This window comes from Hoplias malabaricus, chromosome 18 (genome assembly GCF_029633855.1).
Source record: "Hoplias malabaricus isolate fHopMal1 chromosome 18, fHopMal1.hap1, whole genome shotgun sequence".
Taxonomy (NCBI): Eukaryota; Metazoa; Chordata; class Actinopteri; order Characiformes; family Erythrinidae; genus Hoplias; species Hoplias malabaricus.
The window spans coordinates 5370028-5383764 of NC_089817.1; the positions used below are offsets into that span (position 1 = coordinate 5370028).

At 46.3% G+C, this 13737-nt stretch overlaps 1 protein-coding gene across 1 annotated transcript in view; it reads right to left on the bottom strand.

Annotated features, from left to right (window-relative positions):
- si:ch211-127i16.2 (probable flavin-containing monoamine oxidase A) overlaps positions 1-13737 on the bottom strand; it is a 74032-nt gene that overhangs the window by 4116 nt on the left and 56179 nt on the right. Inside the window, exon 11 of the mRNA XM_066651602.1 lies at positions 3789-3889. Within this exon, the coding sequence (XP_066507699.1) occupies positions 3789-3889 (101 nt within the window). The remainder of the gene's footprint in view (positions 1-3788; positions 3890-13737) is intronic.

Below are 13737 nucleotides of genomic sequence, written 5' to 3' on the forward strand. Positions count from 1 at the left end.
ACTGGGTGAGTGTGTGAAACTGTCCACAGGTGTGAATGTGTGAGTGGCTGGGTGAGTGTGTGAAGTCATCCACATATGCGAGTGTGTTTGAGTGACTGGGTGAGTGTGTGAGTGACTTTGTGAATGTGTGAGTGACGGGGTGAGTGTGTGGTGGCTCCAGGGTGTGTCCCTGCCTTGCGGCCAATGATTCTGGGACAAACCCCGGACCCACCGCGACTCTGATCGGGATGAAGCAGTTGAGCAGTGAATGAATGAATGTATAACATGATAATAACATAAAAACACCAACTACTTTCCATCCAAAGTTCTCGTCCTCCTCTGACGCAGACGTGGTATGGACGGAAAGTCACATGTTTCAACAAAGCAAGCGCTCCAAAGCTCCCCCGCCTCCAGGGACCCGGAGGGTTAACACATCAATGAGGCCTGCTATATTTTAAACAACTGTGTGTGTTAAGACCAACAGAGGGAGGCTTTCTACAGGCGCTGTAATACAATTGCTTTCAACAGACTTTATTCAAGTGTCTATCAAAGAGGGAAGCAGCGTATAGTTTTCCATTCCCCAGACGCCGTCACGAACGGCTCCTCGCTCGAACGGAAAGATTACCTTCGAGCTCCGGGATCCCACTGTAACAGCCTTTCTGCTCCTAATCCACCATCACGGCTGTTGTTCGGGGTTCTCTCGGGTTGGCAATGTGAACGGCGAGCACGTGTTTCACACAGCGTGAGCTCCATGTCACCTCCGCTCTGCAGAATTAACACTTGTTTGCGACGGTGACGTGTAGAGCCGTGAACAAGGGGCGACGTTCTCGGAGAGGTATAGAAAGTGGAACGTGGATTCCTCGCAGTCTTGACACAAAATAAACACTGTACTTCAGCTATCTATGTCTTTATTTGTGCTTTAAAGCAGCACGGTGCTGCCTTTCTGGCTCGCTGTTTATTCTTTATGCATTATGGATGTGTCAGACTGACTAGTGCGCAAAACCCCTGAGGCTTTTTTTTTTCCTCCCTTCTTTACCCATACTGCCTTTCACCTGCGTTCTAGCTGCCACATGAAAGGGAGGTTTGGGTGGGTTTCTGTTCCATCGGGTTACAGCACACACAAGAACGGCGGGTTACACTATACTGGAGGATTGTGGGTAAAAACAGGGCGCTGAAAAACAGCATAAAAACATAAGCCCTTCACTGACCAGCGTCCAGCAAATACTGATTGTAGCTCTGAAGGGTGGCACACTATGGCAGATTTAGAGCAATTCCAGTTGCTCTAAAAATGACAGTCCACCAGGGTTCCCGAGATCTACCGCTGCCTCAATGGACACAGCAGCACTGTCTGAGATGAGCTCATTGGAGACATACAGTATATGTCCCCTGAAATGAAATGGGATGCTCTGGAACAGCTGCACATAACTCACGCTCACAATGCCCATATCCGAGCAGCAGCGAGACAGGTCTAAAGCCACTATGCGAAGGTCCGTGAGCAGTGGAACTGTTCTCAGGAATGACGGCGATCCATCCAGTATGTCTGGAATAGTTTGGAAACCTGCCATCAAATCCTCATAGAAATGTTCCACCAATGAGCCCTCCCACAGAAGTGGAAGCTGCTGTCGCACTTCACTGCATCACATCGTGTGGTTGATGTTTTGTGGTGCAGCACCATGTGGCGATGTTCAGCGACTTTATGCAAATGAACACCGCGGACATACTGAGGTTCGCCAATCAACCGTGACCTCGCCTGACCCCGACTGGAGCGCACGACTGATTCTGTACTTCTTTTCCAGACCTCAGAGAAATGCCCCTACTGTCAGCACAGCCCTGCAACGTGGTGAAATGCAGCGAGAAAAAGTGCAAGCGGAACCCTGCTGTTAGCGAAGTCTTTGATTTCCGAAGAAACGTGGGATGAACAGGTGTCCGCCATGAGTTACAGTAAACATGAGACGAGCAGGATATACACAACGCTGGAGGACTGTGAGTAAATAAAAACAGCACAAACACATAATCCCTTCACCGAATAACATCCTGCCAAGCCCGCCTCCATCTGTACTCGGTCCCGGGGGCTGCCACGGTGTGGTGCCCCTCTATTTGTTTTAATTGTTTACCTCTGTTTAAGAATATGATTAATATGCAGGGGGTTGTGTACAGGATCCGGGGATTACGCAGGGCTAAGTGCTTCCCAAGTTTTTGTGGCTTTTCAGAAAAGTTAGCAAGGTCCAGCTCTGTGTCCAGAAGTGTGTCAAGGACATATTAGGGGCTGTGGGATGGAGGTACACACATGCAGCACGCTGCAGTCACAGTCTTTACATCCTTCAGCCTCCTGATTTGATGAGATCATTCTCTTCCCTGTGGATTTAATTCTATTATGGAAATGGATTACCTGGCCAGACCCCCCACCGCAGCACCACAACCAACCCCCACCACCAGAGACACACACACACACACACACACACACACACAATGCCTCTGACTCTTTCATGGGCAAGAGTTCTTTCAGGGAGCCATTACAAATGGATTATGCCACTGTTTTCCTCTGGACAGAGCTGTCCTCCTGACCTCCAGCCCATTGCTCTGAGCCACATTTGTGCCTTGTACAGAACCTAATTCCTCATTAAACATTAGCATCTAATCAGCCTTCTGCAGAGAGACAGGTAACGGAGTCTGTCTGCAGAAGGTCAAATGACCTGGGACGGACCTTCCAGGGTCAGGACACTTCGCCTAATATTTGAGAAGCCCTTACAAAAGACACAAACGGAACTGAAGGTGTCCTCAAAAAAGAGCATTGACCTGAAGGTCAGAAAATGCAACCAACTTCTAAGACTGAACTTCTGAGGTTTGAGGAAAAATGTCGGTGATAAAAGCTGTAATTGAATACAAACAAAGATGATCAACTTTATTCAGTTGTAGAGACTCAAGTCTGATGAGGTTTCAGTTTTATCCAGAAGCAGAAAAATTATTATCTTGAACTTAAGTAGGAAGGAAGTAGGAAACATGGTATGTACACTACTTACTGCAGTGCATTGTGGGATTGTTAAAGTGCACTGAAAATTTTGTTTACGCCACAACAAAATGGCAGAATGCTGAAAAAATTAATCTTTAAATTCATCTTTAAAGCACTTGTATTGTAATATATTACCCACGTTTCGTATCAAAACGTTCAGAACAATCTCAGCTCTCTCGTTAAGAGAGGCCCATGTGACCTACAGCATTTTATGAAGAGATAACCTGTCTCTAACCCTGAAAAATGTAAATCTGATTTTAGAAAATCATAATATTTCTTGTGAAAACATCCCTTTCCTCGTGTGGATGAATTGTTTTGGTGATTGATATAGTTTTATCAGAGTCTTAAAAACAAGCGAATCCACCAGTGAGACACGCCGAGTGTCAGAGGAGGTGTGGCTCAGGCTCATACATAGGCTGGTAACTCGGGATGTACAGTAACATGTACAGTGGCGATAACATGCGATCGATAGAGCAGTTTCTGCACATTCACAGAGTGTTTGAACTGTATTTCTGCGCTGTGCTATCGCTAAGATATTAATAGAAACATCGCGAATGGTCGTTAACGTGCTAAGGGTTACCCTTATTGAACATAGCTGCCTCTGTGTGGGGACCCTCTCTATGGAGTATAAACTTGTTCATCCAAAGACAACAAGGGAATCTGATTCGTCACCTGATGTGAGTCTCACTTTATAGGGAAAAGTACTTAAAAAGATAATATTGTTATCACTAATTTGTGATGAGAAATGACTCATTGCTCCTTAAATGGTGTAATCAGTGCCGAACAGATGTGGTTTTACCTGCCGCAGGGTGTACGGAGGCCTGGATGGTAGAACGTCAGCATTCCTGGGACCATGACGTTTACTGGACATCCTCCGCTGTACTCCTCTTTGGACCAGTCCTGAAAGAGTCACAACGCACACAGTGTCTGATGTTACACATTCACATCACAGCTACATTTCTTTTCATCACCAGCTGAAGTGTCTACCACCAGGAAAACTACACAAATAATGCTCAGGCTCCCTGGAGGGTTGAGGGCCCCCCCTGGCCACAAAGAGTTTCCTGAATAAAAGAAAGCTTTGTTTGGCACAAATGAGCCACTGTAACTGGCGGTTCAGCGAATCAGAGCTCAGTCGACCCCCGAGAAGAAAATAAAGGAAAGGAAACCGCTGGGAAGTTGAATGTTGAAGTTTCTTCACAACAACAGAATGTACTTTTACATGAGAAATGTTTAAAAAGACGGACTGCTCTTAGGATCATAATATACTCCCTCATTTGCTTATGGTTTCTCTTATATTTCCTACTTTTTGTGTTTATATTTTGATGTCTATTTTTGACTTGGACTCCAGAATTAGAATTTCAAATATGACTCTGTTCATTCTAACTGTGCTCCACTGCACACATGACAATAACGCACCTGAATATTGAAATAAAGTCCTGAAACAGCTGCAGGGCATCAGAGGGGGAAGCGGCTCCTGTGGGTAAAGCTCTACCTGTTTTCGATTGTTTATTTTTTTTTTTACAACAGTGGTTTCCAAGCATACCCTTTGACCCACAATTCCCAGGGTTTGTTATGTCACAAACCACTTTTACAGTATTCATTCATCTGGTGTAACCATCTTGTCCAGTGATTGACTGAATTTAGTTAGTGTAACCCCAGTAAACATTTAGCCGTTGATTCAACATTGAAATAACGTAATGACTGCCGTCTAATCAACGTTCTCTTAAGGTTGAAAATGAAAGTTGAAAAGACGTCCAAACACAGACATTGAAAAGACGACTATTAGACGTATTTTGGACGTCCATCGACGTTATTAATTGTTCCCGAAATAAATTACTTGTATAAAACGCGTTTTGGACGTCCACTGACGTTATCGATTGGTCACCACTTAACTAACTTATTAAGATGGATGTTGGACGTCCACTGACGTTATCGATTGGTCACCACTTAACTAACTTATTAAGATGGATTTTGGACGTCCATTGACGTTTAAAATATGTCCTTTACGGACAGACTACTTTTAGACCTATTTTGAACGTCCAGGGACGTTCCTTGTTTACTGGGAAGGCTCTTAATTCAATGTTTGTGACATCGTGGCTGTGGTCAAACTACCACAAGGATCAAACACCACAACAGCTTTCTCAACCTAATCTAAACAGCCCTGTTGCTTTAAAAGATAATTAGCCACTGTTCACCTCACCCTTTTCTTTGCCTTTTTTGCTCAGTTCTCCACATGTGTGCTCTCACATATTCGTGGGTCCAGCGCTGTGATTGGAGAGTCTCCAAAAGAAGGCGGGGCAATTCTAAAGTCTCCACGCTTGACAAAGTGGAAAAGCTCATGGAAGCACCCTTTATACGTTATTATTAGATGCTGAAATGTATTGTTAAAAGTGGTACTGGTATAAGCCAAAAAAACCTTTCTGACATAAATGTAATTGGACGCCCAAAAGCACGGCTTCTTGATAGATTTAAGAAGAAAGATCACAAACATCTTCTCCTGGCCTCCACAGGTTAACGAAACTGGACACATACTGCACTGTGCAGCTTCCCTTTAAACACAAACTCGCTGAACTTTTCAAAGGGTACAGACAGTGGGTTTAAAGAACACGCTTATTTTGGGCTCTTCAGGTTCACTTCAATCTGAAGCGGTCAGGAACAACCGGTTCCAGGGTCCTGCTCCTGTTCCACAATCCAGCATCACTGCGGCTAGGTTCTGACCCCAGCTCTGAAAACATTTCAGCACACAGCAGCGCAGCCATCGATTCCTCTGCTCCTTTACAGATGCATTATCACAACATCTCCATCGCGGCAGGAGGTCCGCAATCTCCTTCATTCCACACACATCTTGCGGTGTCCACGTCAATACACAACAAAGTCTGAGAGCTGAGAGAGTGCTGGGGAATGTCACACTCACTTCTGCAGACATCATGTTCTATCCGCTCCGGCTTTAAAATCTCTACGACTCCCTTAACGACTGACTCAGAGCCTTTCTGAGATATGCATCAAACGATTACAGACACCGTGCCGTCTTCTGAAATCTGGAAGTTCTTTCCTTTTCTTTTCAGGGAAGTCTGGAAATAAACATCTGCTACATCTACAGTCGCATAAAGGGGACACAGCACACGTCTTTTTTCACACACAGTGAACAGTTCTGGATCTTAATGTAATGTCTGTGACCTGCTTTGGTCAAAATATCATAAGGATCAAAACCCACAGCAGCGTTCACCCCCTGTCGAAACAGCCCTGTTCAGAACCGGCTGGAGATGCTCCGCCCACAAACTGACGGAGAGTTTGATGCTTTCAGTGCACTAACCTGGCCTCATTGTCAGGATCCTGCCAGCTGCATTCTGATTGGCTGTGTGTACATCCGCGTATACGCACTTCCATGAGTCGTTCTGTTCAGACGGGTGATTGGTCCTTTTGCGTGTGAGTCAGAGTCGTTGTCCTGCAGTCGTAGGCGGTTCTTGGCTGTGTTAAGTGGCGAAAGACGACCCTGAACCGAGCTCACAGCAGTGTTTGTTTTGCTCTGTTTAACCTTGTCTTTGTATCCTCACGTAAATCCGGGTCCAGTGCTGTGATTGGAGACACTCAGACTAGGAGGCGGGACAATCCTCATGTGCCTGTTATCTATATGAAAGAGGTTTTATTTCACTGTGGACTGGGACACTCCAGGTCCCCAAATCAATTTCCTAATGCACTCAGACCTTTTTTTTGTTGTTGTTATATGTCCCCATTTAAACTTTGGCCAGGGCTGTATTTCCCAAAGCAGAATTTCTGATTTAGCCAGAAAACATAAGCCTAAAGTGAACAGCACAGAGGACTGTGCATTAAAAATGTCCTTCAGCTCTTTTTCAATTGGACTGGCTTGAGATTGGGCTTATAATATCTGGCTAAACTGAGATATCTGAGTATGTGTATATTATATAATATTCATTAATTCATTCATTATCTGTAACTCTTATCCAGTTCAGGGTCGCGGTGGGTCCAGAGCCTTCCTGGAATCATTGGGCGCAAGGCGGGAATACACCCTGGAGGGGGCGCCAGTTTTCACAGGGCAACACAGAAACACACACATTCACTCACACACTCACACCTACGGACACTTTTGAGTCACCAATCCACCTACCAACGTGTGTTTTTGGACTGTGGGAGGAAACCGGAGCACCCGGAGGAAACCCATGCGAACAAAGGGAGAACACACCACACTCCTCACAGACAGTCACCCGGAGGAAACCCACGCAGACACAGGGAGAACACACCACACTCCTCACAGACAGTTACCCGGAGGAAACCCACGCAGACACAGGGAGAACACACCACACTCCTCACAGACAGTTACCCGGAGGAAACCCACGCAGACACAGGGAGAACACACCATACTCCTCACAGACAGTTACCCGGAGGAAACCCACGCAGACACAGGGAGAACACACCACACTCCTCACAGACAGTTACCTGGAGGAAACCCACGCAGACACAGGGAGAACACACCACACTCCTCACAGACAGTTACCCGGAGGAAACCCACGCAGACACAGGGAGAACACACAACACTCCTCACAGACAGTTACCCGGAGGAAACCCACGCAGACACAGGGAGAACACACCACACTCCTCACAGACAGTCACCCGGAGGAAACCCACGCAGACAAAGGGAGAACACACCACACTCCTCACAGACAGTCACCCGGAGGAAACCCACGCAGACACAGGGAGAACACACCACACTCCTCACAGACAGTCACCCGGAGCGGGAATCGAACCCATAACCTCCAGGTCCCTGGAGATGTGTGACTGCGACACCTACCTGCTGCGCCACCGTGCCGCCTTATATAATATCGTATATGCTAATGTATCATTGTGATGAAGGGGCATTTTGAGAATATTTGGTGATTGGCTTCACAGTCTCTGAGGAAGCATGTGCTTGGGGTCACCCTTTAATGTTGGAGGTATTGTGTGTGACTGGGGTAGTTCTAGATAACTGGGGGAAAGGGTGGCAACAAGGGATGGGATCTCTTATGGGTTCACTGATATTTAGGATGTTTGTGATCCAGAACTAGTCCTCCAACATCAGCACCTGACCTCACTAACGCTCTCGGAGCTGCTATCAAATCCTCACAGGAATATTCTGACATCTAAAGTAAAGCCAGGACAGAAGACGACGCTGTTACTCAAACAAACCCCCCCTTAAAAAGAATCTGAAGAAATGTTGGAGGAGACGGTGTTTCATCCATGCAGGAAATTACTAGTCATCTGCACATAGAGCTTCTATTTTTTTAATTTGCATATTCCTTTGGATTCAAACCCACAAAACTGAGGTGACTGTGATACTCCTTGGGTTCTGCCACATCTCGCCTCATTTCACCCCCCACCAGTTCCTCCCCAGCGTCTCCTGGCAAGCCTCTGCATTTTTGATGAGGTCAGTCCCTCGGCTGGAGGGGAGAGAGACTTTTAATATGATAGTCCCTCGCTCTTCCCGTAACCACTTGTTCGAGTCGTGTTCACGCTCTGAGACCAACACAGAAAAATAAAAGTGCAATGTTTTATTATTTAGCAGAGCTTTTCCTGTTAAAAATCCATGCCTTACTCTGGACAACCTTAAAAAACGAAAGCTCTTAAGGTGGAAATACACCGTTTCTTTTTTCATTAATGAACATCAGTCACGCTTTTGGTCAAAACACCACAAGGATCTAACATCACAGCATGGTACAGAATGGACGGTTTCAGCACCTGTTTCTTTAAATGATAACGAGCCGCTCGCTGTTCACCCCCTCATTTTTACTCAATGCTCTTATTACTCCCCATTCGTCTTTGTGCTCTCATATAAACATGAGTCCAGCGCTGTGATTGGAGATACTCAGATGAGGAGGCGGGGCAATTCAAAAGTGTCAAAACGCTACACGTAACACAAAATCAGAACGGCACGTTTTATCCCATGCTTTCTGCCTTAAGATGGCAACCCAAACAAACAAACAATAAATAAATAAATAAATAAATAAAGGCTGGTACTGTTTCACAGTGTGTGGGTTGGTAGGCTCCAGATGCACATGCAATGAATATGGATATAACCATAAGTGATTGGGATATAACAATTATACCTATACTTTATGTCCAAACATTTGACTTGTGTTGTAACATTGTGGTGAGAATTTGACAGCAGCTCTGAGCTCCTGTGGTTGCACGATTAGCTCTGGATCACAAACACCACTCCAGCTCACCCCAGACATACTGGGTAGAGCTCCATCACCCCAGAGAACACAGCCCCACAGTTTCACAGGATAACGCTGGGGGATTTATGACCCTCTAGCCAAGACTTGGCATTGAGCATGGTGTTCCATTTCCTTTCACGCTCTACTATTCAGGGAGAACCTGAAATTGAATAGATACTGAACTCCCAGTGTTAAAGGACCGTGTTCTGTCTGTATTTCGGTTCCTGATCCTGTCTGTGATTTTGCAGAACTGGGTTAAGGACCACTCTCACTGTGAACACTTTTATTTTTAAGAGTGTGTATCAAGACGTTTGTTAATATCCATTTTCCATGGCTCAGATTTAATCTGAATTGGACGTGTTGCACAGTGCTGAACTACACACACAAACACACTTCACAGGCTGGTGATTTCGGTGCTTTCACACACCTGAGTCAACCCATAAACAGCTAAATAACGAGCTGATAAATTAAAGCAGCTGTATTAGAACAGGAAAACACTACAACGAGCCACGATGTAGCCAACCAGCACAGAGGAACACAGTTATATAAACTGTGAAGAGGCCTGGCAGCTGGAGATGGCCTTGAGCCGATACCATACTGGCACTGGACTGTCATCAGCAGAAAAAGCTGAATATTCTCTCCTCTAACAAAGCATTTCAATAGTAAGGATAATGTAGAATAAATATTCAAATAGTCTCACATTCTTATAAATTACCAGGAATTTGTTCTCCACGTTTAGCCCAATCCGTGCAGTGAAACACACATTTACACACACACTAGTGAACACTAGGGGGCAGCGAGCACACACGTCCAGAGCTGCCCTAGCCATGGCACCCGGGGAATCAGTCATGAATCGAACAGGTAACCGGCAACCTTCCGGTTACAAGCCAAGTTACGTAACCACCAGGCCATGGCTGCTCCTCCAGTGGGCAGTGTAGAGGCTTCACCTCATGTTGCATGTCTTATCTGTTAAGAACAAAGGAGGGGGTACGTCGGGTCACTGTGTGGTGTTCAGTGCGTCCTCCCTGTGTTGGCTACACAGCAACCCAAGCCCCAGGAAGGGCATCCTGTGCCAAGTGTGTTCAGTGTGATCTGGTTTGGTGGGTGATCACTGCGGTGACCCCTGGCAGGAGCAGACACACACACACACACACATACCAATCATGGACCTTGGGTAGAATCCTGATGCTGCATTCGGCCCCTGACGAGACGCATGAAAAGAAATGTCATGGATGGATGGAGCCATGCTCACAGTTCAACACTGTCCTCTAAATACAGTCCACATCACGTCTTTATTATCACATGTTGTTATTCAACAGCTCCAGTCATTTGGCACAGAAGGAGTCAGTTGGCAATTATATAACCCTTAACCCTTCACACGAGGCGCATACAGAACCATCTGGGCTCTGCATGAGTGTGTATTTCACCGTTTGGGTGAGTTGGTTAATTCGTGCTGGCAGCGTAATCTGCGAACCAAGAACTGAGAAACTAACTTTAGGAATTTGTTTGATTTTATTTTAAATACTTTTCTTTCATTAGCGTGATTATAAAAATACATTTTTGCGAGAGTAACAGCGCCAGCCTTGGCTGAACACGGCGCTCTGAAGTTGTGAGCGAGCTGGCTGTCAGCGCTCCAGTTTCTCAAATAGCCAGCGCACCGCTCTGACGGCAGATTTATGAAGGCACCCCTTTAACTCGAGATGCTACACTTTATCAGCTTTGAGCTGAAGTTGAAATATATTAAATATGCTGAATATGCTTTAAATCCAGTCTGGGCTCAGCTGTCTGATTAATAAAGTTTGTTATTTCACAGACCGTGCTAATTTTGTACAGTCGTGTGCTAAAGTTTAGGTCCTGCTGGTTAATAGTTTTTTCCTGAGACACCTTTAAATCCCCCAGTGCATTATTACAGTTTATCGGCTAATCTTAGCACATAAGGGATAACATAAACCCTTGATTTCACTAATGCTCTCGAGGCTGAATGTCATCAAATGCTCACAGCAATGTTCTAATCACTAGTGTAAAGGTGATTTGTCTGTGAGGAGTGTGGTGTGTTCTCCCTGTGTCTGTGTGGGTTGCCTCCGGGTGACTGTGTGTGAGGAGTGTGGTGTGTTCTCCCTGTGTTTGCGTGGGTTTCCTCCGGGTGACTGTCTGTGAGGAGTGTGGTGTGTTCTCCCTGTGTCTGCGTGGGTTTCCTCCGGGTGACTGTCTGTGAGGAGTGTGGTGTGTTCTCCCTGTGTCTGCGTGGGTTTCCTCCGGGTGACTGTCTGTGAGAAGTGTGGTGTGTTCTCCCTGTGTCTGTGTGGGTTGCCTCCGGGTGACTGTGTGTGAGGAGTGTGGTGTGTTCTCCCTGTGTTTGCGTGGGTTTCCTCCGGGTGACTGTCTGTGAGGAGTGTGGTGTGTTCTCCCTGTGTCCGCGTGGGTTTCCTCCGGGTGACTGTCTGTGAGAAGTGTGGTGTGTTCGCCCTGTGTCTGTGTGGGTTTCCTCCGGGTGACTGTCTGTGAGGAGTGTGGTGTGTTCTCCCTGTGTTTGCGTGGGTTTCCTCCGGGTGACTGTCTGTGAGGAGTGTGGTGTGTTCTCTCTGTGTCTGCGTGGGTTTCCTCTGGGTGCGCCGGTTTCCTCCCACAGTCCAAAAACACACGTTGGTAGGTTGATTGGCACTCAAAAGTGAATGTGTGAGTGTGTGTGTTGCCCTGTGAAGGACTGGTGCCCCCTCCAGGGTGTATTCTCGCCTTGCGCCCAATGATTAGGCTCTGGACCCTCCGTGACCCTGAACTGAATAAGCGGTTACAGATAATGGATGGATGGCTGGAAGTTTAGTGTGTATATGAGCAAACATAGAGCAACATATCAACACCCCGGGCCCCGAGGAACTGTAGCTGCCTGTAAATATGTGCTAACAGGCGATGTGTGTACACCTCAATTAATATCACTCGTCATCGTTTAGCTGCTGGCAGAGTTCACATAGGGATCATTAGCATTAGTGAGGCTCTGGCGCTTTGGCCTTTCTCTCTCTCTCTGAGGTCCTCCGGGTGAGAGAGACACTTGGCTCAATGCTCAGAGAGTTTTCTGACCCGCTTCAGAAAAACTGCAGCGCAGATCGTCGCCATGACGACTGTCAGGACCAAGTGTCCATCTGTCAGTCTCACTTACGCCTCGCGTGTCTCCTCTGAACTCCTCCGGGGAAATAAATAGCCACTTTGCCTCTGACAGACAGGAGAATACCTTTCTGGACATGGCTACACATTTTTGAAGGAGATTTCTTCTCTCCTCCCACAGCTTTCCTTTATGAGAAGTATGTAAAAAAAAGCAGCAGGATTTCCACTCCTACCTACAGTGCAGAAAGAGAGAGAGAGAGAGAGAGAGAGAGAGAGAGAGAGAGAGAGAGAAAGACACTCTCCGAGGTGTCAGGAAAGAGGTGACGGACTCTGGATGTCCTTAACGGCTTCTCCCTTCTCCTCCCAACTTCTCGCTGGAGATGCTAAACTCATGAAAGTGAGAAGTGAGAGATTTCCCGCTCTGACTTATTCATGAGCGTCAGACATGGCTGAGGCAGGCCTAACCCAGACTTCATGACGTTGAAGAAGCAGAGCTAATCGTCTCACCATGCTCCCTCGAGCTTAGACATCTGGTCAGGTTCAGCGCAGACCTAATCCCATGTCTGTTTCACGTTTCTCTCTAAGACCTTCCTCGGTGGATGATGTCAGGATGAAGGAGGAGCAGTTCGTCTGTCAGAAAGAGTGAGGCTGATCTGGGGCTGAAGCAGTGCTGGTAAATTCAGGTCCAGAAAGGCAAAGTCCTTCCCAGAATTTTGTTTCAACCGCCCTGACCCCTCTGAGGCTGGTTTGTGATTACTGGAGGAGGCAGGCGGGTGGAATGAAATCCTGAAGTGGATTTTTGCTATTAATTATTATTCTCCTGTAAAAGGCAGCCTGACTATATGCACACACACACACACACACACACACACACACACACACGAGAAAGAGAGCAGTCAACCATGTTGGTGGCAGTTCTATTGTGGTTGAGCATTACTCAAATGCATAATCCATGCTCTTTATGCCTAGCGTCAATGTGACATTATCCAAGTGAAAACCTGCAACCACGTGACATCACAGAGTGACAGTGACCACCTACTAATCGAGAGGCTTCTGTTTATTCTTCAGGATTTCTTTCATAACACTGCAAAATAACTCCGCTTTCTTTATGCATCATATATTAATAATATGGGACATGTACACTATTGTAAGGCATGCAACTCTTCACAGTCAGGGTCCCTTTTAAAATGCCTCTAAATGTGCACAAAGTGTCTCACGTGGAGGAAACACAATTGGCCACGCATTAAAAACCCTGTCATATTAAATATTAAATATAATAAATGCCACAGAGGCCATTTAGACAGCGTCAGGAGCAAAACGTGAGTCACTGGCACCCTGCTCAGACGCCTAGCCTTATTTTGGAGTGGGACAGCCCACAGGAAAGAGAAACAAGGACAAGAGCTCTTAATATCTCTGCATTTCCTCCTTAACATCTAGGGA